At 42.7% G+C, this 26445-nt stretch overlaps 1 protein-coding gene across 5 annotated transcripts in view; it reads left to right on the top strand.

Moving 5' to 3' along the window:
- SEMA6A (sema domain, transmembrane domain (TM), and cytoplasmic domain, (semaphorin) 6A) overlaps positions 1-26445 on the top strand; it is a 60973-nt gene that overhangs the window by 30301 nt on the left and 4227 nt on the right. The window contains exons 16-18 of one of the 5 annotated variants that reach the window (XM_010160979.1): positions 379-399; positions 532-582; positions 7342-7506. In XM_010160979.1, the coding sequence (XP_010159281.1) occupies positions 379-399; positions 532-582; positions 7342-7506 (237 nt within the window). The remainder of the gene's footprint in view (positions 1-378; positions 400-531; positions 583-7341; positions 7507-26445) is intronic. The other 4 variants (XM_010160995.1, XM_010160987.1, XM_010161004.1 and 1 more) reach the window with 4 other exon arrangements.

Here is a 26445-nt window from a genome sequence, read left to right as displayed (position 1 = left end):
CCCTGAAAACCTGGCTGATCTTATTACTTCATGTGCAGTTGGGTCCGGTGAGTTTTGTCCTCATGGACTCACGTTGCTGGCTTCATCGCTTGCAGTGCCTTGCGCTAGAGCAGGACTTGATCTTGCAAAGAGACCCATGGCAGGGAGGACACTGGCCTTCCCGTTTTGCCTTCCTTGCACAGGGCTGCTGATGAACGCTTTCGAAGCCAGACATTGTTTTCAGATTATGTCTGAGTATTAGTTTTGCCTGGGTTCTTAGGGTTCTAGTCACATACATACAAATACCAGCTGAAGCATAGAAGGTTGCTAGCAGCAAACTATTAAAAAATAAAAAACGAGAGAGAAATAATTATTTTTCCCCTGTTATTTGTCTTTCAGATTCCTTCGTAGCCCTGAATGGTAAGGAAGTTCTTAGTTTCATTACTTACTGACAGCAAATCCATTTTGGAGGAATCACTTTTTACTAAACTTTTAAGTACTTTCATACTTCTGTTTTATTTAATGTTTCTTCCCAATTTATTTTGTTCATAGACATTTCAACCTCTTCACCTGATCATGAAATGTCTTACGACACAGTGTATGGTCAGTTTATGGGTGTTTTTAAAAATTCTCCCCAGATCCTTCTGTTAGGTAGTACTTCCTGTAGCTAATTAGCTATTACCCTTTTTTACTTGTGTTGTCTTGTTTTTGAGGGCCTGATTCACTAATCACAACTAGGATCAAGTCATACCTCTTGATTTTCAATCCCCCTTTTCTAGTTCTCCTTCAAAACTGTCTCCATTAAATCAAGTCCGATACGGCCTATTTTAATGGCATGCCAGCAGATATGATTCAGAGCATGCTTCATCTGAACATTCAGACAAAGGAACACTCGGGTACAGTGATGCATCTTATCTGTTCGCCAGGAAAAACAAGATAGCAGCTCACATCCCACTCACGAGTCCTCCAGGCTGGTGTCATGACTGCTACAGCAGCCAGTCAGAGATACCTTAGGGAAAGGAGCAGAAGTGTCCCTGCGTGACAAAAAGATCTCTAATAAGGAAAATTAACCTGTTACCCATGTCAGCTGAGACTGGGTTATGCCTCGATTCCTGAAAGTTCCTGTCACTTCTAGGGTGAGTCATTTATAATGTCCAGGCTTGCAGTATCTTAATGCCTGAATGGTGTCTGATGTGTAAAAAAAAAAAAAAGGATTCACATAGCAAATTAAATGACCTGAACTCAGGAGGAGCATTTCTGCAGGCTTAGAGTAGCACTTTCCCATGAGGCAGCTGTTAATCTGTGCTTACAGTGCTTTCCACCACTTTGTTCTGTATATTTGGAAGTGGATTACGCTGGTACTTGGAGTGCAGAATAAATGGCTTCATGAGGAATTATTGCAGAATAAATAATCCCTTTAAATTCAAACCTAGACTTACATTGCAACAGTTTCTCTTTATGGACATCCTGAACAAAGACAAATACAAGCTAAGAGGACATGTGTATTGCTCCCAGTGAAGTCAATGGCACATTTCCACATGGAATGGGAGCTTGTGAAGTTGCTTTCAGGCCGTACAAGACTAGAGGTTCATCAGACCTAGAGCAAATTCACCATATGCTTGGCTGAAGGTAGCAAGAGTCAGGTTAGTGTGCAGTTGCAATGAACATTTAATTGATCCCTTCATCTCGTGCCTGCAAAATATGTAGGTACAAAGCAGAACCAATGGCAGGTCAGTAGAGCAGAATATAAATAACTGGAGGCACAGGAATAGTGTTCAACATTTGCAAAAATAAAATCAAATTCCCTGTGTTGTTTATTACCAGGAAATGGAAAATGTGCAGGTGAAACTTGTTTGAAAACATGATAATGAAAAATAGCGAAGGGAATATACAAAATCAAAGGCAAGTAGAGACTTCGTAATGAGTCTTCTATAGACTCATGGTTTCATCTGCATATGCGGCTTGTACTTTCTTTTATTTGAAAATTGCTGTATTTCCAATGCACAGCGCAGTAATTAAAGAACAGTAATAATAAAATCCGTACTGCTGAATGTAAAGAGAAGGAAAATGGCCTTGGACATAGTGCTGATGTGTCAGAAATGCCTGAGATTTCTGACTTCTAATTCATAGGGTTCACAGTTATAGCTGTGAGGCTGTGGTTCTGGATCCCATCAGTTACCATATTAGTAAGGACTTCTTCAAAAGCAGATATTTTAATCTGACCAAGAAAGCATAAAAAAATCATTCAAATGAATGGCAGAGTGAAAAAAGCTGCAGTCCCAGGGAGTACAGGCGTCCATTCTACCGTCCCAGCATGTCAAACCCAAAGACAGACCCCGTGAATTAAACCAGGTCTTCAAGTAGGACCCTACTGCCAGATGCAATGGAGAAAATGCTGAGCCAGCATTAACATTGGTTCCCATTCCTGCCCTGTCTTTCACAGATGATTTCATTGACCCTCCCCAGGTATATCCTGATAACATGGTCTCTAGGCAAGCCAGCTCTTCCTTTCATGGGTTTAGTTGAAATACCCATTCTGATATACCCAGTGTTTCTTTTCACCTACCACAACAAATGACGAAAGGAAACGTGCTAGTCACCTCTGTTGGTCTTCCACATGAGGAGCGTAAAAAATTCCAGCATGAGGTAGTAGACTAGTCTCAGTAAATATGCTCATGTTTGCTAACTGTAGTGACTGCTCTGAGTCTTTTCTTTTCTTGAAAAAACTAAAATTTTATAAACAGCACATTTTAGTGTCATTGAGTACGGTTGCATATGTAAGTAAAAGTATTTTCTTAATAGATTAGATCTCAGAACACTGGGATATACCAGAATGCCAACCAAGTGAATGCTCAGGATGCTTTTGGATCCAGTGGGCTAAATATATCCAAAGGCATCCAGAACTCCAGTTGCAAAAGAAGTCTTAAGGCCGGATTCCCTTAATTTAATCCCCTATAAATCAGCTCACTTCAACAGACTTACTGCCGATCTGTAGCAGCGTGAATGAAAGGAGAACCAAGCCCTTAATCTTCATATTCCTGGCATCAGCCTCCTCCTCATTTTGGCAGAAGGGCTCCCTTTTCTAGGGCAGTCTCATGTGATCAGTTGTAAACAAGTAAAGTGCAAAGTCCACGCAGGTGACCGTTCAAGTGCATCCCTTTGACACCCAAAGAGAAGATAGCAGGCTGAAGGTCTGGCTGAAGAAGGTCAGAGAGAAATTATGCAAGAGACATATATTTAAACAAAGATATTCGGCTAGATTCCTTTGCAAATTTGTAAGCAGCTTCAATTACCTTTGGAAACATCAATTCTTAGTGAATTGGGCCCTTATTTTACCCCCTAGCTGTAGTCCTTTCTCCCTCTGTGCTATTGATTTAGCCTTTCCCTCTAATCGTCTAATTAGGTTGCTATAGCTGTTAATAGGATAGTGTGCAGACATCTTAACCTCTGAGATCCTAATGACTTGTGCATATTAGAGCAACTATCAAACACGTATTGAATCCTTGTCTTTGTTTTAAACCTGAAAAAATCCTCCTTATATTTTACAAGTGCACTTCAGAACGAGCTGTAGCTGCAGAAGTGCAGCCCTTCTGAATCATTACCCATGCCTGTAGACACTGAGTGCTTTTTACTCTCCGTCTGTTACTTGATTACACCACTCGAGAGGAGAAGTTTTTGCAAATAGTAGAAGCACCTAAAACAGATTTTTTTTTTACAAGTGTGTCTATTTTGATTTTTACATGTTTGCTTTAAACAAGTTCGAAAAGCACTGTGTCTGCAGTTTTTTGGGTGTGTTGTTTTAAAACAAAGGCAGGATTGTCTTTTTAGATGTTTAGGCATTAACTGATACTAACATAGAGATACTGGACATATCTCAGATATGCAAAGGTCTCTTTAAATTGCCATGAAGCCTCTTTTCACAGTCAGAGTGGTAAAAATGGTGTAATGGAAAAAAAAAAAACAACCCAGCCCTCCACGTGTTGCGAACTCCACAGCACATTGTAAAGGTTTAATAATGGCTGTGTGAGAGAGGGCCAGGACTGGGTAGCTCGCCACTTCAGTCTTTTCTCTGTTGATGAGAGAAACTTAACTAGGTCATACGTCTGTGGTGCCACTCTGCTCAGGGACGAAATTCACCCAGTGGGACCGGCCATCCAGGCACTTACCAGGCACCGTGCCTGCTCTGCTTACAGGAGCAGTCACTGCCTAGTAGTAAGTGTTTGCACAATACAGCCCTGACACAAGTGGGACAGGCTGTTAAGGTTTAATCTGCTCCGGCCCTGCTTCCTCAAAATCCAATGGAAGAAAGATTATCTCAGTTACGTGGGGAAGGTTGTTTCTCGGTGTGTACTAGACTAACAGAGCGAATAGACCGATTTCTTGAGTTTGTGTGAAACCTTTCTCTACCTAACGACCATCTGGTACGCATTAATATCTTCACAAAGTCTTAGCTTTCCATTACGAAGAAGTTCTCTGTATTTGCAGCATATGGTTCAGGAAATCTTTTTTTTTTTCAGAAAATGTGTCCCTTAGGCATATATTTCCTCTAAGATTACTGTATTAAGAAACATTTTTCTTTAACCATACTTCGGGCTTTTCCTTGGAATTCCCCCTTTAAGCACACCTAAAGTGCAAGTGTCTGGACAGAGATATGGGCATATAAATGTGTATCAAACACAGGCATAAAATATGATTGCTACTTGGCGAGATTTTCTTCTCTTTTACCTCCTTATCAAGCTATGACTAATTGCTTTCTGATGTTCAGTGCAGCACTATTTGTAGGCAGACCAAGTACTGTACAAATTATTGTGGTTGCTGAATGGGGTATTAAGGTGGAGACTGGAACCCCATGAATGCCAGCACTGTGGTTTAGTCCTTAGGGAAATGAAAACATGGAAATCTCATAATTTCTATTTTCTGGCCTGTTTTCTATCCCATTATTTCTCTTCATTTCTTGGGGATGAGCACAGGAGTTGACCAGTGTAAAATAGTATAGGGATAAAAGGTTCCACGCTCCAGCGTATTCTTCTATCAGGTGGACATGTGTTTTCCGTTGCTGTCTACCTGTTCTTCTGGAAACAAGCAGCCCTGCTGAAGGACTGCTGTGGAGCAGGCAGCACGTTTGGATCACAGTCCATCATCCATCTAACGATGTGTTACCAATGTTCCCAGCCATACTCTGGCTTACAGAGACTTTTTGGAAGTGGATAAAGTTTGACTTCTCTTTTCTATTCGAGCAACATTAAAAGCTCTGTCTTCAACAAAATACAGCCTCTAATTTGCCATCTTACAGAAAGGTGGCTGGGGGAAGCCACACTTCCTGCCATGAGAGGTAAAAAAATAATACAGTGCCTTTGTCAGTATACGCCTTCAGCCTGAGGTCCAGAGCTAAACTGTGTTAGTGATTACCTATAGTAGGTGGAGGTTGGCTCCGTGGTGAGAACGTGGTGAATCTGACCAATTTGCCCAACTAAGCATACCAGTCACAGGAGTTAGTTGTGCCCTACGGAAAACATAGTCCAAAGTGCTGCCATATATAATCCTGTGCAATAAATCAAAAGGGCTCCTCGAAAATATACAGAGGAACACAGACATTTTCTGTAAGATGATTAATATTCAGCAGGGCTTCTTTAAATCATAGCAGCATCTTAATAGAAGCTTTGACTTTTTTGCTGACTTCATCAGTAGTGTAACCCCATGAAGCTGGTGAAGGGGCTGGATAAAATGAAACACATGGGTGCATGGAAAAGCCTGGGAGCATTGGCAGCCAACATGTAGATTTTTGATTGCTACAGTGAAATTGGGTACCTAGGTTCATCAGCTCTCTGTGTGCTTTTGACAGCTGGGGCTGAATGGCTTTAGAAGCTGTCTAAAGCGCTCTTTGTGAGACACAGCTTTCGAAAGCCCTATGCTTATCCAGTGACTGTTTAAAATAACACACAGAAGCACAGCCTCTACCTGCCCAGCTCTGTGCCTTCACTGTGAGGCTCTCAGTCTGAGCTCCTTGTGTTGCTCTATCTCTGCCCCAGTGAGGCTCAAATTGTTTTTCTGAGTGGTGAAAAAACATCAAGGGAAGGAGCAGGCAGAGGGTCCCTGCCAGGGCAGTCTGTAGCCTGGTGATTGGACTCCTCTCCAAGGAAGACTCACATCTAAAGAGGGAAAATTAATTTGCAGGGCTGTGAAAAAGGAGGCAGGAGAAAGGGGGGCTGCCATCACTCCAGCGGTGTCTGAAGAGAAAGCATTATCTGCCATTCTGTCTGTGAATAATCTGATTCTGTTAGTTTGTGTTTGAGCATGTTTCAAAACCCTCTTTTCCTGAGCTCTTTCAGGAAAGTAGGTAAAGGGAAGTGTAGTTGCTCCACATCAAATTAACCAGGCCCAGAGCTGCTTGAGTTCCGCAGACAGAAACTCACTTTGGTGCATGTGCCGAAAGGGACCTTTCAGAGACACGTGCGCTTTTAAGGTCGAAATGTTCTGGTGCGGATGGAGTTTCGGTTCCCCCTCCCCGGCAGCGATGGGACAGCCTGAGCCCCCAGAGCCATCTTTCAGGGGCTGTAGGTAGGAAAAAGGGCATGTGAGACCTCTGTCCTAAGAGGAGGCGGTGGCAGCAGGTCATGGGTTCTTGGGCAGATCCAGGGAGTAAGGCATTGTCTTCACTGACACTCTGAGCAGAAACGACGTTTGGTTTCGTGCTTATCTCAGAGCCATTTCGGACCATCAGCTCACACAGGACCGATAGCGAGGGTGCAAGCGGGTGCGAGCGCCTGCCGGGCCTTGCACGTTTCCCATCTGGAGGGTGATGCCAAGGGGCTAACACACCAGTGCTGGGCAGTCCTTCATTCCCCTGGGGACACGGGAAGGAAAGCCACCGACATCGCCGTTTTGTAGCTCTGTTGTCATTCCCCTCCCGTTTCGGCCTTACTAGATTTTGTTCCATTTTAAGCTGGTTTTGAAATTGTTTTTTAACCAATCCAATAGCAGGCAGCGTGGGCTGAGGCTTGAGTGTCGGTCAGGCGTGTGGACTGACTCCAGCCACGGGTTGCTTGACTCTGATGAGGTGTGCTCGCCCTCTTCCCCACGCATTTAGCGCTGTTGGGTAAAAGCACGCAACCGCGAGCTCAGCGGCAGCCTGAGGCATGTGCACGCCTCTTAACACCCTCCACCTGACTGATCTGGAAGGTTCAAATTCCTTGTTTCCTTGGGGCAATGCTTTGAACGAGTTTTGAAACGCTGCTGAGCCTAAGACAAGATGTGCACCTCTCACGGAAGAAAAGCAGTGCGTGCGTTCCTGAGCGTGGTGAGGTAGCGTGGTAAGTGACTAATGAGACTTGTCTTCCCTACCTGTATTTATAATGTGAACAGGACACTCCAGTTCCCTAGTCCCAAGCACCACCACTTCCGACTCTCGCGCTCGACAGGGTTATGATGCTAGGGGACGCATGCTGGATTGGAAGGATCCGCTTGGTTCATCTGAAAATACAGATCCATATGTGGCAGTTTCATCCCATAATCATCAAGACAAGAAGGGTAAGGCCTTGGAAATGACGTCCTGTGGTGAGGAGGGAGGGGGGGAGGACTAAAGTGTAACTGCTTCCAGCTGGCTCCGAGTAACATGTAATAAAACTCCTGTGCTATAATTAAAAGCTTATCGTAAAGCCTGAAACTAAACAGCCAATCTCAGACTCAGTCCTAGATAATTCACTGCCTGAGGAAACCACACAAAACAAACAGAAGTGTATGCCTTTCCAGTGTGTGTTGTGCATGTGTATGGGAAGGAGGGAAACAGTGGGGATTTAGCTCTCTTTAGACTTGATCTCCCCATTGTCTGGCAGAGGAAGATCCGTGGCTTCCCATTGTTCTTAAGGGCGCGCTTTTATATTGCTTTGTTGTCTGAATTCCCAAGGCAGCACAGCAGATCTCGGATAATTTCACGTTATTTCTGTCTCTGGATGACAGACAGAGGAACTGAAGGTCTGCTCTAGTTTAACCATTGGAGTAAAACCGACACTAGCCCTAGCCACTGGCCCTAAGTCCCACCGTCTTCAGTGAGATCTGAGCATCAGATACCTTTGAGAGTGGGAGCTGAGGGGGTCGTTAGTGTATTTTAACAGATACAGAGGTGTCTGCTGGTGGAGAGAGACTCTGTGTCCCGCTTTTAAAGCACCAAAACGTTAAGATTTAGATATCGTTCCACAGTGTTCAGCCCTGTCATTTGGCCTCCAGTCCCCCCTTGCTATACATATGGAGAATTAGGCAGAGAACTATGTAAATTTGCCACTTGAACGTGCTTAGAAGAGAAGCTTTTCTCCACTGTAAGGATGGTGGTGCCCCCTTATTCCATCTTGGCCCTCCATCGTTGTCCCAGCTCCTTTTAATCTTGTGTTTCAAAAAGGTTAAAATGGTTCCTTTGTAAACAGGGGACTTAGGTTCAAATAGCTTCTCTGCCTAGAGAGATCTGAGTCCTTGTTATTCTTCTCCAGGGTGTTCTTTGAGCGCTTCTTTCAATCTCTTCTCTGTTGAAGATGTTTCTCTCTGCATGGACTAATTAAGTACTCAGTGGGCCAGGAGGAGGATGGGTATGAGCAAAACTCACTTGCTGAGTGGTTAGGGCACTCACCAGGGGCAAGAACACACATGAGCTTCAGTCCTTTCTGCTATGAATACTTGATATAAAACACTTAAAATATTAATTGAAATGTGGATTCCAGTCTCTATTGTTCATGCATTTTACATGAAAAACTCATTAGACAAAAGCATCAGCTGTTCCTGGAGAAGCTACTGGCATGCCAGACCTGCTGCTTTGTGCTGTCTTCCCAAACTAGTGGGTTACTAAATCATACTCCATCGCCTCCGTGTGACCCAGCAAATCTTGAATTCTCTGCACTGGCTGTGGAGACTTTCAGCAGGGGTTAATGAGCACGTTAACATTGCAGAACAGTCTTCAGCCGAGCTGCACGAACAGCTGCGGCGGTCTGGACCCAGACTGCGAACTCAGCGCCTGTTAGTCACAACAGCCCCAAACACGGTGCCTCCCACGGCCCTGGGACATCCGGGGTTTCTCACTGAATTCCCCAGATTGACCTCAAAGAGTCTTTACACTTCCTAGCCATGGAGGCAATGGGCATCACCTGGCTGGTCCAGCAGAGACGAAGCCTGAAGTGCTTTTGCAGCTGAGGAGGCGGGTTAAATTAGGCAGGAGATGCCGTAAAACTTCCTGAGATGCCATGGCAAACATTAATCTAGTGGCCTTGGCTTTTAGGCTTGATAGCAGGAAATGAAAGATGAAGATTCAAATTCCCTCAGGCAGAGGATGCAAACTTGTTTCCTACTCCCCAGCAATGAGATTTTTCTATAAAAAAGGGAAAAACTGCCATTTGCTCTTCTTCCTTCAGTGGAGTTTTAGATGTAGCCCCTGTTTGAACAACTTTTTTCCAGAGCTTGATCCTGTAGACATTCTGGAAGAATAACTGCAAATCTAAAGCAAAAAAAGTGAATTTCTAGAACCTGATCAGGCTGATGTGTGAGTTAAGCACAGAGCTCATCTGCACCCTACAGACCTGTGGGCTGCTGAGCCTCAGCAGAGGAAGAATTTCAGGCAGCTGCAATATTCAAGCTCAAAACCGTAACTTGGGGTGCAAGGGACTGGAGGTGCTAAAGAAGAAAGCTCAGAATTCCTAATTCCTGCTTAAACTCAGCTTGAGATATCAACCTCATTTTTTTTTAAAATTCCTCAGCCCTTCCTCTTCAGCTGTAGAGAAGCAATTTAGAAAAAGTGATTTCTGGGTATCACGTATGTAGAGGAGGGAAGGCAGGTAAGTCTGCATGCCCTTCTAAAGGTGGCATGTGATTTACCTAGCAGTTGTCTCTCCTTTCAGCAATAAATCAGTGATAACGCTGACAGCCAAAAACACATCTTTTTTCTCTTTCTGTCCAGTCTGTTAGTAACATCTGGTATTCAAAATGCTTGAGGTGAGAGGACATTTCTTAGAAAATCCAGTGTTCCCTCTCCTGAAAGTGGTATCTTTCTCTCCTCCACCCTGAGACGAGGGGATGTCATTAAGCAGATTTGATGAGGAAGTGAAGAGGTCCTTGAACCCAGCTCTTCTGCTGGCGTCAGACAGGGGAGCGGTGTCAGAAACCACCGATAGTGGAAGATCTGGCCCGTTATGTACCCAGAGGAATGTGGAGATGTGTATGCATTTTAATGGCACATTTGTTATGTGTGGGTCCCCTACTTCACAAATCTTTTGTGAAGCAATGCTTAATAGATGGAAAGCTAGCTCTTAAAAGCATCTTGTATGCCAGTAGCAGCTTCCAGAAGAGCATGCAGTGAAAATATTAATAAATGTGTAGCTGTTGGATTCTAATCATTTTCGCTTCAATTCACTGACTGATGAGGTGGCTTACATTCAATAGTTCCCTCCCCAGGGAGTGATGGTTACCAAAGAGCCTTATTAGCACTTGACAGGGTCATTTAAATATCATGCATTCTTTGGTGCCTAATTATGAATATTGACAAAGCTGGAAGCAGTCTACACACAATCAAAACAATGGCGGCAGAGGTGACCGCATGGTTGTTTACCATTACCATCTACTTGTGTGTTGCTACTCCTTGCCTTGCCCAGTCAGAGCTGGTTGGCTCCAAAATTGCTATTGATTTGTTGTTTTAAAAGGGCAAAGGAAAGAGTTCTTACACAAAATTAAATCAGAAAATGTTACGCTTACTATCCTTTTATCAAGATTTTGTTTTCACTTTTGCTGCAATTTACTTTCACACATTCACAGAGAAATTTTATTTTTGTTACATTTTCTCTTTGTTTAGCAAGGTGCTTTGTGGTGTTTTTTATTGGTTGAGTCTAATTCATTGGACAGTGTTTTCTTTCTTTTCCTGTGCTCACAAACGACTTCTTACTGATTGTACTAATTGTACAGAATCCACTTGCTGCTTTCTTTTCTGTAACACGGGTGCTTTGATGATGTCACATCCATCCATATGCTTCACTTTTAATTCAGTGCAGGCATCTTGGGGAATATCTGTGGGGGCGTGAAGAGGGGGTTCTTTAAAAGGGTTGACTCATGGGAATGTGACATTTGTGTGCCACAGCTTTAGTAGCTAAATATACTCTGGGATTGTTGTTTCTGAGCTACACTGCATTTCTTGCCAAGGTGAAGATGTGTAGTGCAACCCATAGAGTGGGAACTATGCGTTGCCATCCCACTGGCATTTTCATTTTGGCCATTAAGGAATCTGCCCTTCCTATTGCAGAACAAACAAACAAATCAGCTCTGATTGGGCAAACTCTTTCCTCTTCTCCTGCATCTCCTCCCCAGGAAAAAAAGCCCCATGTTCTAGAGTATGTTTACGTTTTGTTTCCTTTCTTGCTGTGTTTCCGTGTTAATTTAACCGTGCGTTTCTCACCTTTGTCGCAACAGTTTCCCTAACCTCACCGTCTAACCTTCCCCCTGCTGCCATTGTACTTGTTCTCCCTCCCTCCGCAGCCGTGAAGCCCCTCCTGCGGAGCACTCCAAGGCTTTACCCTCTACGCCCCAGTAGTGCCGTAGCGCTGTGTCTCATTGTAGTCGTCCTACTAACGAAGGGGGGAGTAGACATGTACCGCTCGTAGAGAGCCCTACGTGAAGAAAACGAAGTGGTTTTCTTCAGGAGTAGCTGAAGGCCTTGCCCCTCGTTACCCTGCTGCCCTTCTCCGCTGCCTCCTCTCCTTCCTGCCTCCCTTCAGAAACGCCTCACGATTTCCAAGTCCTGGGTTCGTTAGCACAAACGCAACCCAGTTGTCTCACTGGCTCCCTAAATGCCTGGAGCTTGTCTTTTAATCACAGCGCTGACAAATCGCTTGCCAATTCAGCTTACGATTTTGTGGCTCTGCTACAGCTCCCTCTCCATTCAGGTGGACACGTGGCTGAGCTGGGGACTGAACAAAAGTGTAGCGTGGCTGTTAGCAGGCTTAAAGTTTGTATTCTTACTTGCCTCACCACTCATTAAGTGAAGATTATGAGGCGGTGTCTCCTTTCTTTAACAAATCTTTTGTCAATACCCAAGTAACAATGGTAAAAACCTGATTAGAAGCGGGATGAGATGCCCATGGTTCACAGAGCTAAGAGCTGCTGGTGTATTTGGATCTCAAGAATGCTCCTATATATATAGTACCTTGTAGAACCTATTATTTTATAGACTGTAGAACTTATTATTATTATTAATAACTGCAACCCTTCCTCTGGTACAGAATTAGACACCATTTGCAATAGTCAACTCCTCAGTTTGGAGAGGGCTGTGCTACTGGGGAGCCCAAGGGCTGTTCATCTCAAAACCTGACTCCAGAAGGTATTTCATAATGTACACAAGTGGCGGTGTTACTAAATTTTACTGTGATTATCGCTACTTGAAAGATTTGCCAAGTGCTGACAATGCTTGTCTCTGGAGAGTCTGCAAATGTTCAGGCAGATTCTGCTGCGGTGAGACAGAATTATATGAAACTTCAGGTACGGTTATGATAAAGAATGTAAAGTGCTGATTTAACAAGATACTTTACAAGTAGACATGAAATGAGAGTGGGGAAAAAAAAATCTGTGGCAAAGCAAAGCTTCGGACTCCTTTTTGCATAAATTAAACAACTGGTATTCATTATGGGAAGGCTGAGTTTTGCACCAAGAAATACATTAGCAGAGTATGTTTTTACACAAAAATGTTGTTATATGCTAATACGTGCAAGGATCTGAAAGATTCAAAGCATGTTTTATCAGAGGAAGCAGGGAGTTCTTACTATCTTGCTGACATTCTGTAGTAATTCAGTAGAGATTTAAAGTGGCACAAAATTTGTCAAAACTTATCCTTTGAGTCAGTGTTTGCCGGTCTGAGGGGGAGAGCTTAGATTTTCAAGGTGAAGCAAATACTCTATATTTGAGCGGTATCTTTGTGCTGGCACTGTCAGAAGGAACTGACTGATGGTAAAAAGGGCGTTAGGATCATGGAAGAAGGAGTTACACCCTGGATGGGGCTCGGGAAGAGCTGTAAACTCAAAGCATGTGTGCCTGGAAGAAACTACACAAACACGGCTTTTCTTTCCCCTATCTCAAACCATTGTATGCACAAACATAAAGCAAACGGCAAATACTTTTCAGTTCACTAACAGTTTCAAGTGCTGAGAAAACAATGAAGATCGAATCAGACCGGGTATTTTGCTTGCTATACTTTCAAGTCTTGTGCCCACAGTGTCCTGAAAGACTGCTGTAGGAAAGGGAGCAGGGAATTTGCCCTGATTCTGTCTCTGATTCTGTAGCATTTGGCTGAGATTTGAAGTGAGAGGTGTGGTTACTCGGAGCCGTAGTGCTTTACAAAGGGTTTTCACCTGCACAAGACAAGATGACACGAGACTTAGTCCGTTTAAACTTTTATAGATCCACATTTAGATTAAAACCTACTTACTTTTCCCAGCAGGATTTAAACAGAGGTTGGTTGTGTGAGTCTATGCTAAACAAAGCCCTGTAGATTTCTTTTTTTCTAAAACGTTCTTAGGTAAATTAGCATCAGCTTACCTTAAACATCCCTGTTTCTAGAGGGGGGGCTTGTTTACATTTGTCACATATACTAGCTGCTTGGGTAAAACACTATAAAAATATTTTCTTTTAAAACAAACAAAAATATAAACCCCACCCTATGTTTTTCTCGAATGGCTCTAATGGGCAACTTCTCCAGGAACTGAATGTTTCAGGGACTAATCATGGCATACCTGCTGGGGGGAGACATTTTAGCACCGTGTCAGTTAAACAGCAGAAATCCATTGTTAGCAGTTAAATGGGACCAAATTTCTCAGCAAAGTTTCTAACAGCCAGAAACCTGTGTCACCAGACCAGGCTTATAACCAGCAAACATCCCAGAAGATTGACGGCTCCACCATGATGGAGATGTGGGTATCTTGTGACATGCAGCAGAGGACTGTGCAGGCAGGATTAAGGGAACGCACCAGACTTGTCCAGAGGAATGACACTGATCCTTCCCCTGGTCTGTCTTGCATGTAGGAGCTGTCTGTTCCCAGGGCTAGAGACAGCTAATCATCTCAGTTTACATCCTCTGGTTCAAACAGTGGCAGTAGAAAACTGGATGCTAATTAATAAAATGGAGATTGTATATAAAATTGATGAAAGAAGAATGCTGGAAGGATGTTTCTGACAACAGACTTTCTTCAAACTTGTTTTCATTATGTTTTCATAAGTTTCTATGAGAACAAGAGCAAAGGGGACAGAGAGGAGACAGAGCATGCAGAAAAGATGACAGAAACTAAGTCCCTGGGCAGGGCCACATCCTTAAGCCAATTTTAATAAAAAATGGGGATTGTAATAGAATATAGGGCAGTGATTTAGTGTGCCTTCTCTGTGACTAAATCTTCACTTCAAACCTTACATAAAAAGTCCCAGCTCGTCGTCACCGATTTTCTATAGTAACCTCCTGAAAGCTTAAATAGAGGAACATTTTTCACTGCAAAAGGTGGGCAAGAATGAGGAAATCAGAATAATGGAGGGGGTATATTCCAGCATGTACCAACTGCTTGGGCCACACCTAAAGGAATGCCTGTACTTTAGCACTGGCACTAATTTAAAATTCTCAGAAATCGGAATGTTTCTGTGTTTCTCTAGCAGTGCTGATTTCAGATTTAACTAGCAGAGGTGGCAACATGAGTAGCACACTTAGAACCAAGAGCCATTTGCTCTTTAATAGCCAAAAAAGACCTCACTGGTAACAGAAGAGGTTGTGTTGATGTGCATGCAGCTCCTGGTTATGAAAACTATCAACAGAGCTTTTCTTTCTAAATGTCCCCAGATTACTGGATCCTACAAATAAAAGAAGGATGAAGTCTAAAATAGAGCTCATCAAATGTCAAATGTGGCTGCAGGAAACAGCAGGTATCCTTGACCTGTAATTGTCCGCCTGCATACATTTCAAGTCAGGCTATCCATTTCCAGGCTGCAATGTGCAGTAGGAGCCTGTCTTACTAGAACAGGGGAAAACTGTCATTGCCCCAGGACCTTGATCTGCTTTTTCAATAAAAGAGGCCACGTCTAATTTGTCAAGGCAGCTGCCGAGGGTTCAGGGCATTAGAACTATTGTGTGATGGACTAGATCCCCAGCTGCATTCATCCACAGCCACCCGGTGAGGACAGCTCGGTGGAGGAACACAGGCTGCCTCGTGCTCTTGTTTGACCCTTGTAGCACTGGCACATTTATCAGGAGCTGGGAATTTGCTGTAGGGTATGCTGGCCCCGCAGGGCCACCTTTGAAATAGCAAGGCGTAATTGATGGACAGGATGTTAAGTAACAGCAAGTTTCGGTTTTGGGGCGTTTATGTTAAGGGAGACGTTGTGTCATTCAAAGATGCTGAATTGGGAGGTCAACCTAGCCCTTTAAATAAGAGATTTCTGAAACTGCTTTGAAATTTTAAGGGATTTAAGAGCAGAAAAATCTAGTAGCTGAAAGACACTTAAAGCACTTTTTGGTGTTAACGCCTCTGTACAATTAAAATGTCAATATGCTGTTAAAGATATTTGAATAATTCATTTTTCTCATATAGGATGTGCCTAGTTTCAATAATTCTGTTAATGAATAGGTAAGATGTCCTGTAGTAATTTTACAAAGACCTGAACATTGACAGTCCTGGTTCAGAGAACTTTTAATATGATCTGTGGACTGTGAACTGTTTAATTACATGCCTCTGTACAAAACACCACCTCCATTCTTCTCATATAGATAACCTTTTAGTAAATGGTATAAACATCCCTTTCAGTATGTAGAAAGGATCCTGACTGACTCTCTTCCTTATTTCTTTAATTTTCTTCAAGACTGTGAAAAAGGCAAGCTTAATTCTTTATGTCAGGATGGGTTGGTGCTTACTGATTATCAGCATGCAGTTAATTAAAAAAAGAAAAACCTGGAGAGGGCATAATTTAGATTTTGCCATGTTAATTTTATTGAACATTAAATACAGATAACAAATGCGATTGCATTTGGAAAGCACTCATTCCTATGAATATCCTTAGTATAGTCAGGTGTTTGGGCAGGTGTTACTTCAAGCTCCTTAATAGTCATTTAGTGAGACACTATAGTCTTTGGTATCTGATTACTGTTGCTATGACTTTTGCTAGATTTTAATCATGTGTTCTGAGATCTTCTGTGCCAGTAGCTGAGAAAGAGGATAGGGAAAAATTATGTTGTTATTCTCATGTTACAACAAAAACTCTTAAGGGCATTTTATCGAGAAGTTTTGAAGCAGAGAGTGTAAATTTACCATTATATCAAAGATGTGCATCCTAACATCCCCGTGAGGGGAAAAAAGAGCTTCATTGGCCAAGCTGTAAGTTTTTGAAAAATCTTAGTCTCTCATACCCGGAAGAGACTTGTCACAGTCAGGCAACTAAATACAGGGACAACTCCGTGTACACCGAGCATTGGTGCTGTGACTGATAAGCGCTTTAACCACTAGCTGATAGTCTGACAGCTCTCCCTGCCCCAGCAGATCAGAATTAAGTCAGTCCCTGCTGAAGTAGACTTTAACAGCTCCATTGGCATTAGAAGAGCTTACGGCAGTTTATAGAGAAGTTGCTCAGGAAGCATTAAGAGGCATTTCTGGCACAGCTGTACAATACAGCAAACATTTGGAAATGGCTAACAACACATTCATCACCAACTTTATGTTGGCCGGGAAGAATACCTGTTAATACTCCGAAACTGTGAGTCCCAGTGGATAGTCTCCAGACCAGCTCCAGCCTCCCACACCTGCCAAAGCGGTTAACCCTGGATATTAAACTGTAGTTCTCTCACCAGCAACCATAGACTGTTATCTTCTGTGAAATAAAATCTCAGATGAAGGTGCAGCTTGATAGCATTGTCACAACTGGGCATAAACTAGACAGTTCTTTCATATGCCCAACAAGGATTTTTTTAATTGGGAAATAACGCCAGCTGCATGCTGTCAATAATATGCCATCTTGTTCATGCTCCATCCCATCTTACCCACAATTGTGATAGAAAATAAAAGAACAGCTGTTAAAAAAAAAAAGGGGGGGAAGGCGGAGGGAAAGCAGGCACATTTTTAAAGCCCTACAAAGCTACTGTTATTCACTATCATGTTCTTGTAGAAAGAAACAGAGGGGGTTTTTTTGGAGAGCCTGAAAGGTCTGCAATTACTAAACACAAACAGTACCGGCACAGACGGGGAATTTAAGCGTGCGCAGAAACACCTCCCGAACAGCAGCGCACCGAGGCCTTCATTAAGATAATTCCAGAAGTCCTTTGAGGAGCCCATATTTTCCAGGTGTTTCCTTATTCTTTATACCAGAAGACTAGTCTGAATTCCTGTTTGGAAGCAAGCAGGGTGCGTGGGACAGAAGCCATAATGCTGGGTAAATGCGGAGTACCCCTTGTTTTTAAAGAAGCCAACAGAAGTAGCGTTGTCGTGGGGCAGAACAGGCTGTTGGTGGTTTCTTTGAGCCTGTGGTCAGCGCTGGAGAAATTTAATTCCTGCCACCAGTCCCACCAAACGGTTCAACAATTCCCCATGTGTATTCGTCGCTGAATGAGCCCCAATCAGAGGCTCTCAAAGGAGAGCAGAGAGCAGGAGTGCCCTCTGTCCCTTCTCCAACCCGCTCTCCCCACTGAACCTCTCGCATTCACCACAGAGCCTGCCCATAGGTTTGGGCGATCACGGCTGGTAATAAAGAACATAAAGAGCACTCATTTCTTCTTTTGCAGATAGCATTCGGCTTTATCTCTACAAAACACTAGTCTCTATTCAGTGTCTTAAAGAGGTCTTGCAGTCCTGCAGCCCTTTATATGCTTTTTGTCTCTAAATATGACTACAGGCAATGCCCTGAGGCACTCATCCAGTAAGACCTATTAATTTTCCATTCCCCGGGGGATTTGTATATCTCAGTGTGCACTTCTTACTCGTAGAACTGAATTACTAATATCAAATCAGTAGGTACTTTCGTATACCCAGCATAGACCTGGAAAGACAATAGCTCTACTTGCTCATGGCAAGACAACTTGATAACATCAGCTGTTCTGCAGAAGGTTAGGTCTCACCTACACTGTGTTTAGAAAGGAGGGAAGACAATATATATTACTGAGAGAAAAGTGATAAAATTTGTTAGGGTCCTAATGCTAGGATAAAAATGAGGCTTTAACCTCTCACTTGGAAATTTCTATATCTGTAGATCAGTAAACGTATCTTGAGAACTAGTCTGCAGATATGAAAAAAGCCGGTCACGTTCCTTGTTACAGCACCTGCCTTGGTGTTGATGAGCTGGTGGAGCAAGCTGCCTGATTTGCCTGCAGCGGTGGCTTAAGGAAAGAACATGAGCAGGAACTGAACAAACACTACTGTAAATCCTGAAAATGGACATTTGGTCGTAGAATCGTAGTACCATAGAATGGCTTGGGTTGGAAGGGACCTTAAAGACCATCCAGTTCCAACCCCCCTGCCATGGGCAGGGACACCTTCCACTAGACCAGGTTGCTCCAAGCCTCATCCAGCCTGGCCTTGGACACTTCCAGGGATGGGGCATCCTCAGCTTCTCTGGGCAACCTGTCCCAGTGCCTCCCCACCCTCTCCAGGAAGAACTTCTTCCTGATATCCAATCTAAACCTCCCCACTTTCAATTTAAACCCGTTACCCCTTGTCCTGTCACTACAGGCCCTTGTAAAAAGTCCCCCCCAGCTTCCTTGTAGCCCCTTCAGGCCCTGGAAGGTGCTATAAGGTCTCCCCGGCGCCTTCTCTTCTCCAGGCTGAACAAGCCCAACAATCCAGTACCAGAACCGAGTGGAAGGCTGGGAGAGGAGATGCATTGCAGAAACACTGCTACTGGTGGGATGTGGGATAGCGCAGACATAAGGTACACCTGGCCTGCTTCTGGACAGTGCAGAGGGTGTCTGGATGGGCTTTGAACGCATGTCAGAGGACGCACTGTTTTGCAGACACGACTGTGATGAGATTGCTGCTGGCCCCAGGGCAGCTGGGTCAGGAACCCGCTTGCTAAAGTGTTTGTCTTGGGATGAAGCTACAGGTTAACCTCATCCAGGGAAGTAGAGTGACTGGACTAATCACTGAGCACATTAGAAAATGCACAGACAGGAAACATCAATGAAGTTATGGCATCAAAGTGTAAATGTATGTGCAGTGCCTGCAAGGTGGGGAGGTGATGAAAAAATTGGTCAAAAAATGCAGGGAACTATGAATTTGACAGACAGAAAATTGCATGAAGGAAGCCACCACTGGAGGTAGAAGATGAAGTAAGGGAGGGAGAGATGATAGCAGCACCAGGAAAGAAGTCCTTCAGGGAAATGCTGTCTTTTACCTCATGATGTGACTGGAGTCACCCTGTCTGCTTTATTGGAGATACTGCGGATCTGAGGGAATGTAACTGAGAGGAAAGAAGGCTTCTGATATTTATAGTGGAAGAGTAGTGAGATATAGAAAAAAACTAGCAGTAAAATTAGTTTAGCTGACTGTTCTTGCCAGTGTTTCAAACTCATTGCAATTCCTCAGTCATTTAATATATTCAGAGGCAGATGTATAGGACCGCAGTACTGAAGGAAATTATAAACTTAACAGACGTGTATAAGCTATTTTTTGCCTACAGCACCAGCCCTGCAAACACTTCTAGCAGAAACAGTCTTGTCTTTTACTGATCACTCTTTTTAATTCTAAGATTAAAATTCCAGGTGTTTCGGCTACACCTGCAGTGTTCATGAGTGAAGGAGGAATGAGGAGTTAATCCACAGCATTTGCTTTCTGTCACAAAATACAAGTGCTGGAGTTTTAATGGCAGAAGGGGTTTCGTCCTCCCTCTGCGTAAGAGCAGACCTAACGTGAGGCTCAACCATGTCCCTAACGTGCACCAGCAACCCAGCCCTGGGCGGAAGGACTAGCCCTAGAAATACAGTCTGTGTGTATGAGTAAACGCTGGTTCGGTCACATAGTTCAACAGTTTAATAATAATTTCCAGGCACCTCATGGAATAGGATATATCAGGTGCAGTCTAATTATTTAAACGCCTTTGATGCTTCATAGATGGCTCCTTTGTTAGTTCAGCTGTAAGGTGTTCAGTCACACTAGTAGCTGAAAACTAGCAATTCCATTTTTATGTCTTTAAAGAAGATCAGAGCTGATGAGGAAACGATTTTTGCTTTTAGGTCGTACACAGTGTTTGAAATTTAACCCCAGGTCTTCCTTAAGGCCGCTTTGAGCTTCAGACTGCTAAGCAGAGCTGCTTATGTTGACATTCAGCAAACTTCTCTTTTCCCTGTTGTGCAGAAAGGCCACAGTTCAAAACAGGCTGTAAAAAAGGAGAGGAAAAGCCACAGAATTTCTCAGTGACAGCTTCTCTTGCCTTGACACTGTTGATAAAAACTGTTTCCAGAAAGGCACTGGGCTGCCCAGAATACATAATGCCCACAGCAGGAAAAAAAAGAAAAAAAAAAAAAAATACAGCATTTGTTCTGCACCATCAGAGGAGCTCCACGCAGCGAAATGGGAACTGTGAAGATGAGAGATTCACTTTGCAGCCTACAACAACTTCTCTGGAGCCCTGAAATCATGCATATTCAGCCAAACATATGTAAATCTGGTTTAACCCAGCTGTGAAAGATCCCCTGAAGTAAACTAATAAAGAGCAGCTGGATATGTTTAAGCCCATCCCAGGCATAGTAGAAAGGTCCCAGAATGTTCACTGAGCCTTTTTTTTACGTCATTAGAGGAAATGCAGCAGACTTTAAAGGAAACTTGTGTTTTAAGATGCAAAGCAGCATAAAGTTTGCCTCTGCCGAGACAAGCTACAAAAGAATTAATTTTCCTTGACATTTGGATTTTATACATCTTGTTTTAACCACTGTGAGTGCCTGTGTTTTACTTTTTTAAAAGACCTGCTATGTCTGCTTGTTCCTTATCACACACAGGCATCTAAAATTATCATCCCTCACCGGGAAAGGGTGAGAGGTGAAGGAAAGTACTGAAATCAGTAAAGTTCAAAATGATCAGCCACTGCTTACCACCTGCCAGTGGGAGAACGGTTGCCAAGCACTTTCTTGTGCAAGAGGTGGCCTTGAGCTTAGCCACTGGGACAAATAAAATTGGGCTGGCTTCAGGACTGTAATGACTTTCATCATGACATTACAGATCCAGGATGTTGTGTATCTCAAACCTACTCCCATACCTGCGAACTTAATAAGCTGTTTTATTTACAGAAACACTGCTTAAAAGTGACACAGTTAAAAAAACTCTAAGAGCTTGCTATTCCAGTCTTTATCAGGGCTGCCTCCCCTTCGCTTCAGTGGGGGTGGGAGTTGTCTGAGCATGAATTTGCTAGTTCAGATCTTGTAATTTTCATCTATAATAATCCCTTTCAAAAAAGAACTGCTTGTTTCTAATTTCTCAAATTAGCCATGGTGTAGGTTTCATAAGGATGCTGTGGCATGCAGAAAAATTGGATTGCAGGCTTATAATCGAACTAAAACCAGATAATTGTAATCCACTATGAAAATGTTACTTTTAAGACTTACGGATTGTCTCATATGGACATGGTGGAGTTGTTTCTCTCACCTGTCTGGCTTAATTTAGCTAGCCTAAAAAAATACAAGAAAGTTCTCCATCTTCCCATTGAGAGCAAAGCAACCTGTTGATCTCCCTAATTTTAGTAAGTTACAACCAACTTTTTTCCTACAGAGAGTCATGTTGACAGTCATTCATCAAAAGTCTAGAGAAGTGATAGAATTTGGACCAGTTGAAAGGAGAAATAAAACCACCTTTAGAGATCAAGAGATGAGCCTATCCTGTAAGGATTGCTTCTGAAATAAGTCTGATTAAGGGTCAAAAAACCCTGACAGAGGCCACTAAGGTAGATCTGATTGTATAGATCCTTTTCAATCCTTTGTTACAGGTTACTTCAGGCACATTATATATTGATTTTCTTCTCATAGTTCTGAAGGACGATTTCTCCTCATACCTGTAAAGATTCCAAAGCCTCTTGTAACTGAATGTTTTTTCTTTACCACATTCATTCTTCTCTCCAAGCGCATGCACACACTTTTCCTTTGCTGGATATCTCAGACTGCAAGCTTGGGCAACTGGCTTTGAGAGCCGTAGGGTGGAATCTGGGGGGACAAAGATCGGTCTTCTCAGCACGGTCATGGAAAACTTACAGTTGCAGACTTTTACAAACCAACAATACAGCTTTACTGCGAGGGCAGGGGGAAAAAAAATGCATTTCCCAGCAGTTTTAACTATGAATGTTTGAGCTGATTTTTTCTTCCTACTGAAACCGAGAGTCCAGAATAATGGGTACTGGGTAGAATTGCACTGAGTCAGCAGGACAAGTCCATGCAGACAGAAGGAAGATGAAGAAAAAAGCTAGTTTACTTTTTCAACAAAGCAGTTCCAATAACGTGTCAAACATCAAATCATTGGGATCATAATGTGGTTGGCTTATGTCAAACACTGAAATTATTCCTTCAAGAAAAACATGAGAAAAGATCTCAGAAATACATGGTAGACTCTGGCCACTCCTGAATTTGCTATCACTTTAAATCTGGGTGTCCGGTCTAAATTCATCTGCATATTTTTTTTTTATTCCTAAGGAATAAAAGGAGGAAGAAAGCTTGTTAATACCTGCAGGGATTTTCCAGGCTGAAATGGTCTTTTAGCAGCATGAGACTGCCTGTAAACACAGTTCTAACACCTGGAGACACATGTTGAAAACCTATTCAGTGGCATTTAAAAAAGGTATTCTGAAGCCCATAAAAACCTCCATTCGTAATGAGTCTATGCCAGCGTTTCTTGCAAGACTAAGCAGAGGGAGACGGGCATCAGACAGAGGGGTTTGCAACTGAAGAATTAAATTAACTACGAGGTTTTGCCCTTAAATAACAACAGTAAAATCATTGTGCCTTTCTGGAACAATGACTTGTTCTGTGGGAATTCTCAAGGGGTTTTGTAGGTGTTGGGGAGATGGAAGTGGGCTCATTCCCATTTAGCTAGAGAGGTGAAGTTTAAGACAGCAGTGACACTCCCTGACTGCTGTTAATGTGTGGTCTAGACATAAATATTGCCTTATTCCCTCACAGTTATTCCCTCACTTCCCTGCCAAAACATCATTCTTCATTTCCCACTTCCGTGCTTGGGTTTCACGTGTGCCACTATTTTGGGTGATTACTTTACCATCTGTTGCAGGCAACTTCAGAAAGCCAGACAATGGCAGCTGCCTGCAGAGGTGATCACAGAGCGTCCTGGGCGCACACGGCATGCGGTCCAGGGTACCGCTCTCAGCCGCGCATCCGTCCTGGGACAGGGGTGTTTTGTGTCCACACTACAGCTAACCAGTGATTGAGCTGAAAGCCATTGGTCTTGGCGACAGATAACTAGGTTATTCGCACACGGGAACTTATAATTACGGGACCGGGTACTGCTCTCTGCTCTGCTCTTGTTATTCTCACTGACCAGCTTGGTTGTGACAGAAGGCAGCATCCAGACGGTTGTATCACTAAAACAGCCTCACATTAAGCTCTTCAAACTGGGAAATAGTTTGTTTTCAGCCATCAAGCAGTTGTGATGGTTATAAGCTGGAATTTCAGTTTTTGCTCACTGTGAAGCTTATGCCAGAACCCAGACTTAGAGGAGTGTCCCCGCTCATGGCAGGGGGGTTGGAACTGGATGATCTTTAAGGTCCCTTCCAACCCAAACCATTCTGTGATGCCATGAGTGTGACTGTGAGGCTCTTTCTAATGTTCTGCATTCCCTGTCCCTGATCACAGGTGGGACAAAGGCTTTACCATGGGATGTTCCTTTTTATACTGTACTGCTCTTTTGCTGGGCCTCTGGAATTGAGGTCTCCTTTCTGCCGATGCCTGTTAATTGCTGTTCTCCTAAGACAAACACCTTATTTCAGATCTCTTTCCAGGTAGACCTTTGATCAATAGTTTTCAACTGCAGCTTTTCAGCAGGTTTTAGCTCAATTTCATTTGCTTCTGAGAAAATAAGTCAAAGAAAGTAAGTTAAAGATGTTACAGAAGTCAAAGGGTATCACATTTAATACTCCCCCGTAAAAAGTAAGCCATTTATCCTGTCAAAAAAAGGAAATTTCTCTATTTTAATTTAAGTTATTCTTGGCAAATCTGTTTCAGCTTGGGTTTTTTGTGGCTTTTTTTTTTTTTTAATAATTACTTTGTCATCCTTTGGATCCTCATAAAATTGATGGTTTAATCACCTGTAGTGTCATTCCCACTCTAAAAACTAGACTGGCAAGTCTGTCATTTGTTAGGTCCTCCCTTTGGCTCATCTCAAAGGTAGGTAATATGCTTGTCCTTTTCCAGAGCTCTTGATGCTCATACTGCCTCCAGCGTTCTCCAAGATACTGCACAGTGTCCAGAAATTTCTTTGGCTAGCTCCATAAGCATTCAGGGACAAATTCCTTTAGGCAACTTGAAAGCATGTCCATTATCTAAATATTTTTACCTCTTTTCTCTGTTTTTGTCATCACTTATTCCCTGGCTTTGTTACGTTTCTGATCACAGATTAGAGTAGAGATTTTTGCTGAAATATGAAGCAGGAAAAGGAGTAAAATCTTTGGTCTCCATGTCTTTCCTTATCTATCCTCCTTTATTGAAGTTTGTTGTACTGATATTCATTATTCTTATTCATTTATGCTCATGCCGTGTATTCTTTAGAATTACAAACTCTATTCCTTTGTGATTATTTCATTCTAATTACATTTCTGCCCTCGGAAGTTCTTTCCTGTTAGAATTAGAAGGATCAGAACATGCCCAGAATAGCTTCATCAGCATTTTCATACAATAATACTTTCAGCACTGTGCACATCTTGCTTTTCAACTTGTTTCTTAGTAGATACCGAGGTACAGACCTAACCCTTGAATACCTTTGCTGGCTGTTGGAAACAAGAAGCTCCATCCCCTTCCTGCATTCGATGATCTAGAATGAAGCAGATCTATGTCACTCTATCACCTCTGGTCTTTTATTTCCTCTCTTGTTTCCACCAGAGACATTGAACAAGCCTGCTTCTCCCTTTTTCCAGAACTTCAGAAAAAGTATATGTATTATTGACATAAAATCTAACGTCACCTTGCTTCTTCCTCAGCTAGCTTTAGTGATCAACCTAGATCAATATTCTACTCATGTGATTTATCCAAGCACTAGCTCATTTCAGAACTGAAACACTTTGAAGGTTTGAAAACATTTTTCTTAATGTCCTCTCAAACCAACCAGCCAGACAACACGGCATACCTTACCTACAAGCTCTGCTGGAAGAAAGAATGAATTATGTATAGGAGAATAATACAATACTATACCAGGTCTTCTCTCTCATTAGATGAGTAAGACGAGGTGATTTCGCATGTTCCAGACTGTTACAGTACAGGGCATACTGACTGAGAAAATGAATGGTGATGTTAGGACATGCGGACAAAAGGACATGGGATGAAATTACAGAAAGTTAATGGAGGAGGAAGGATCAGGTTGTCTACGGGAATCAGAATGGCCATGAAAAGTGGAGGATAGCAGGTGACTAGCCTGGCTTTTTTAGTAGCTAGAAATAATAGTGTATCACATGTGGGAAGACCCTGAAGTCATAAGCCCAGTTGTGATTTCCAAGGGATAGAGCTTGACTTCAAGATAACTGTTGGCATGTTTGTGGTGTCAGCAACATGTAAGGTCTGCTGCTTGAAGGTGCAAATATTCAACCTTGTCTTCGTCTTTGAAGCTTCTTCAGTTTTATTGCTATTTTTACCACCAGACCTCTTCCAAGTGTAATGCTAATACGGGTAATTCTGTCAACAATATGCCTTTCAAAGATTAGCTGGTTATTATCCATGGTGATACATCTCCATGGACTACAGAAAACAGTCAAGTATGGATGAGCAGTTCAGACCACATAAAATGAAACAAGCAATGTATTTTCACACTTGGAAAGAACATATTGCAAATGGGAAAGTGCTAGACATAATATTTTAAAAGTAACAGTATTTAATTTAGAATCATTGTTTCATTATTAAATATAAGATTAAAATAAAATAGTGATATATATAGCAGTCATATTTTACAGTCTGGTTCCATAGCATTTTGTGCAGCCAGCCCAGTCAGTGTTCCAGTGCCTTCAAGGCTTTTCAGACAATATATTGCTGTAAGGTTTTTCAATAGCAGGTATTTCCTCAGAGCTGGGAGTCCAAATGCTTTACTCGACTTTCAAAAATGTAGGCCCTACGTTTTTCTCATTATTTTCTCCATTTATTTCGTTCTTTGAATTCCAGGTGTTAATGAATGATGCTGGACTGAGCTTTGGGGAGTGTATTCTTTAAAAACCACAAGATAGGTAAAAGCGCACGCAATGCAGTCTGTAAAGTGGCATGAACGCTGTCCCATTTCCTGTCAAACTGTCTTGTTCTGAGGACACAAA

Source organism: Eurypyga helias, unplaced genomic scaffold, assembly GCF_000690775.1.
Source record: "Eurypyga helias isolate BGI_N326 unplaced genomic scaffold, ASM69077v1 scaffold29250, whole genome shotgun sequence".
NCBI lineage: Eukaryota > Metazoa > Chordata > Aves > Eurypygiformes > Eurypygidae > Eurypyga > Eurypyga helias.
This window is presented reverse-complemented; position numbering and strand designations above follow the sequence as displayed.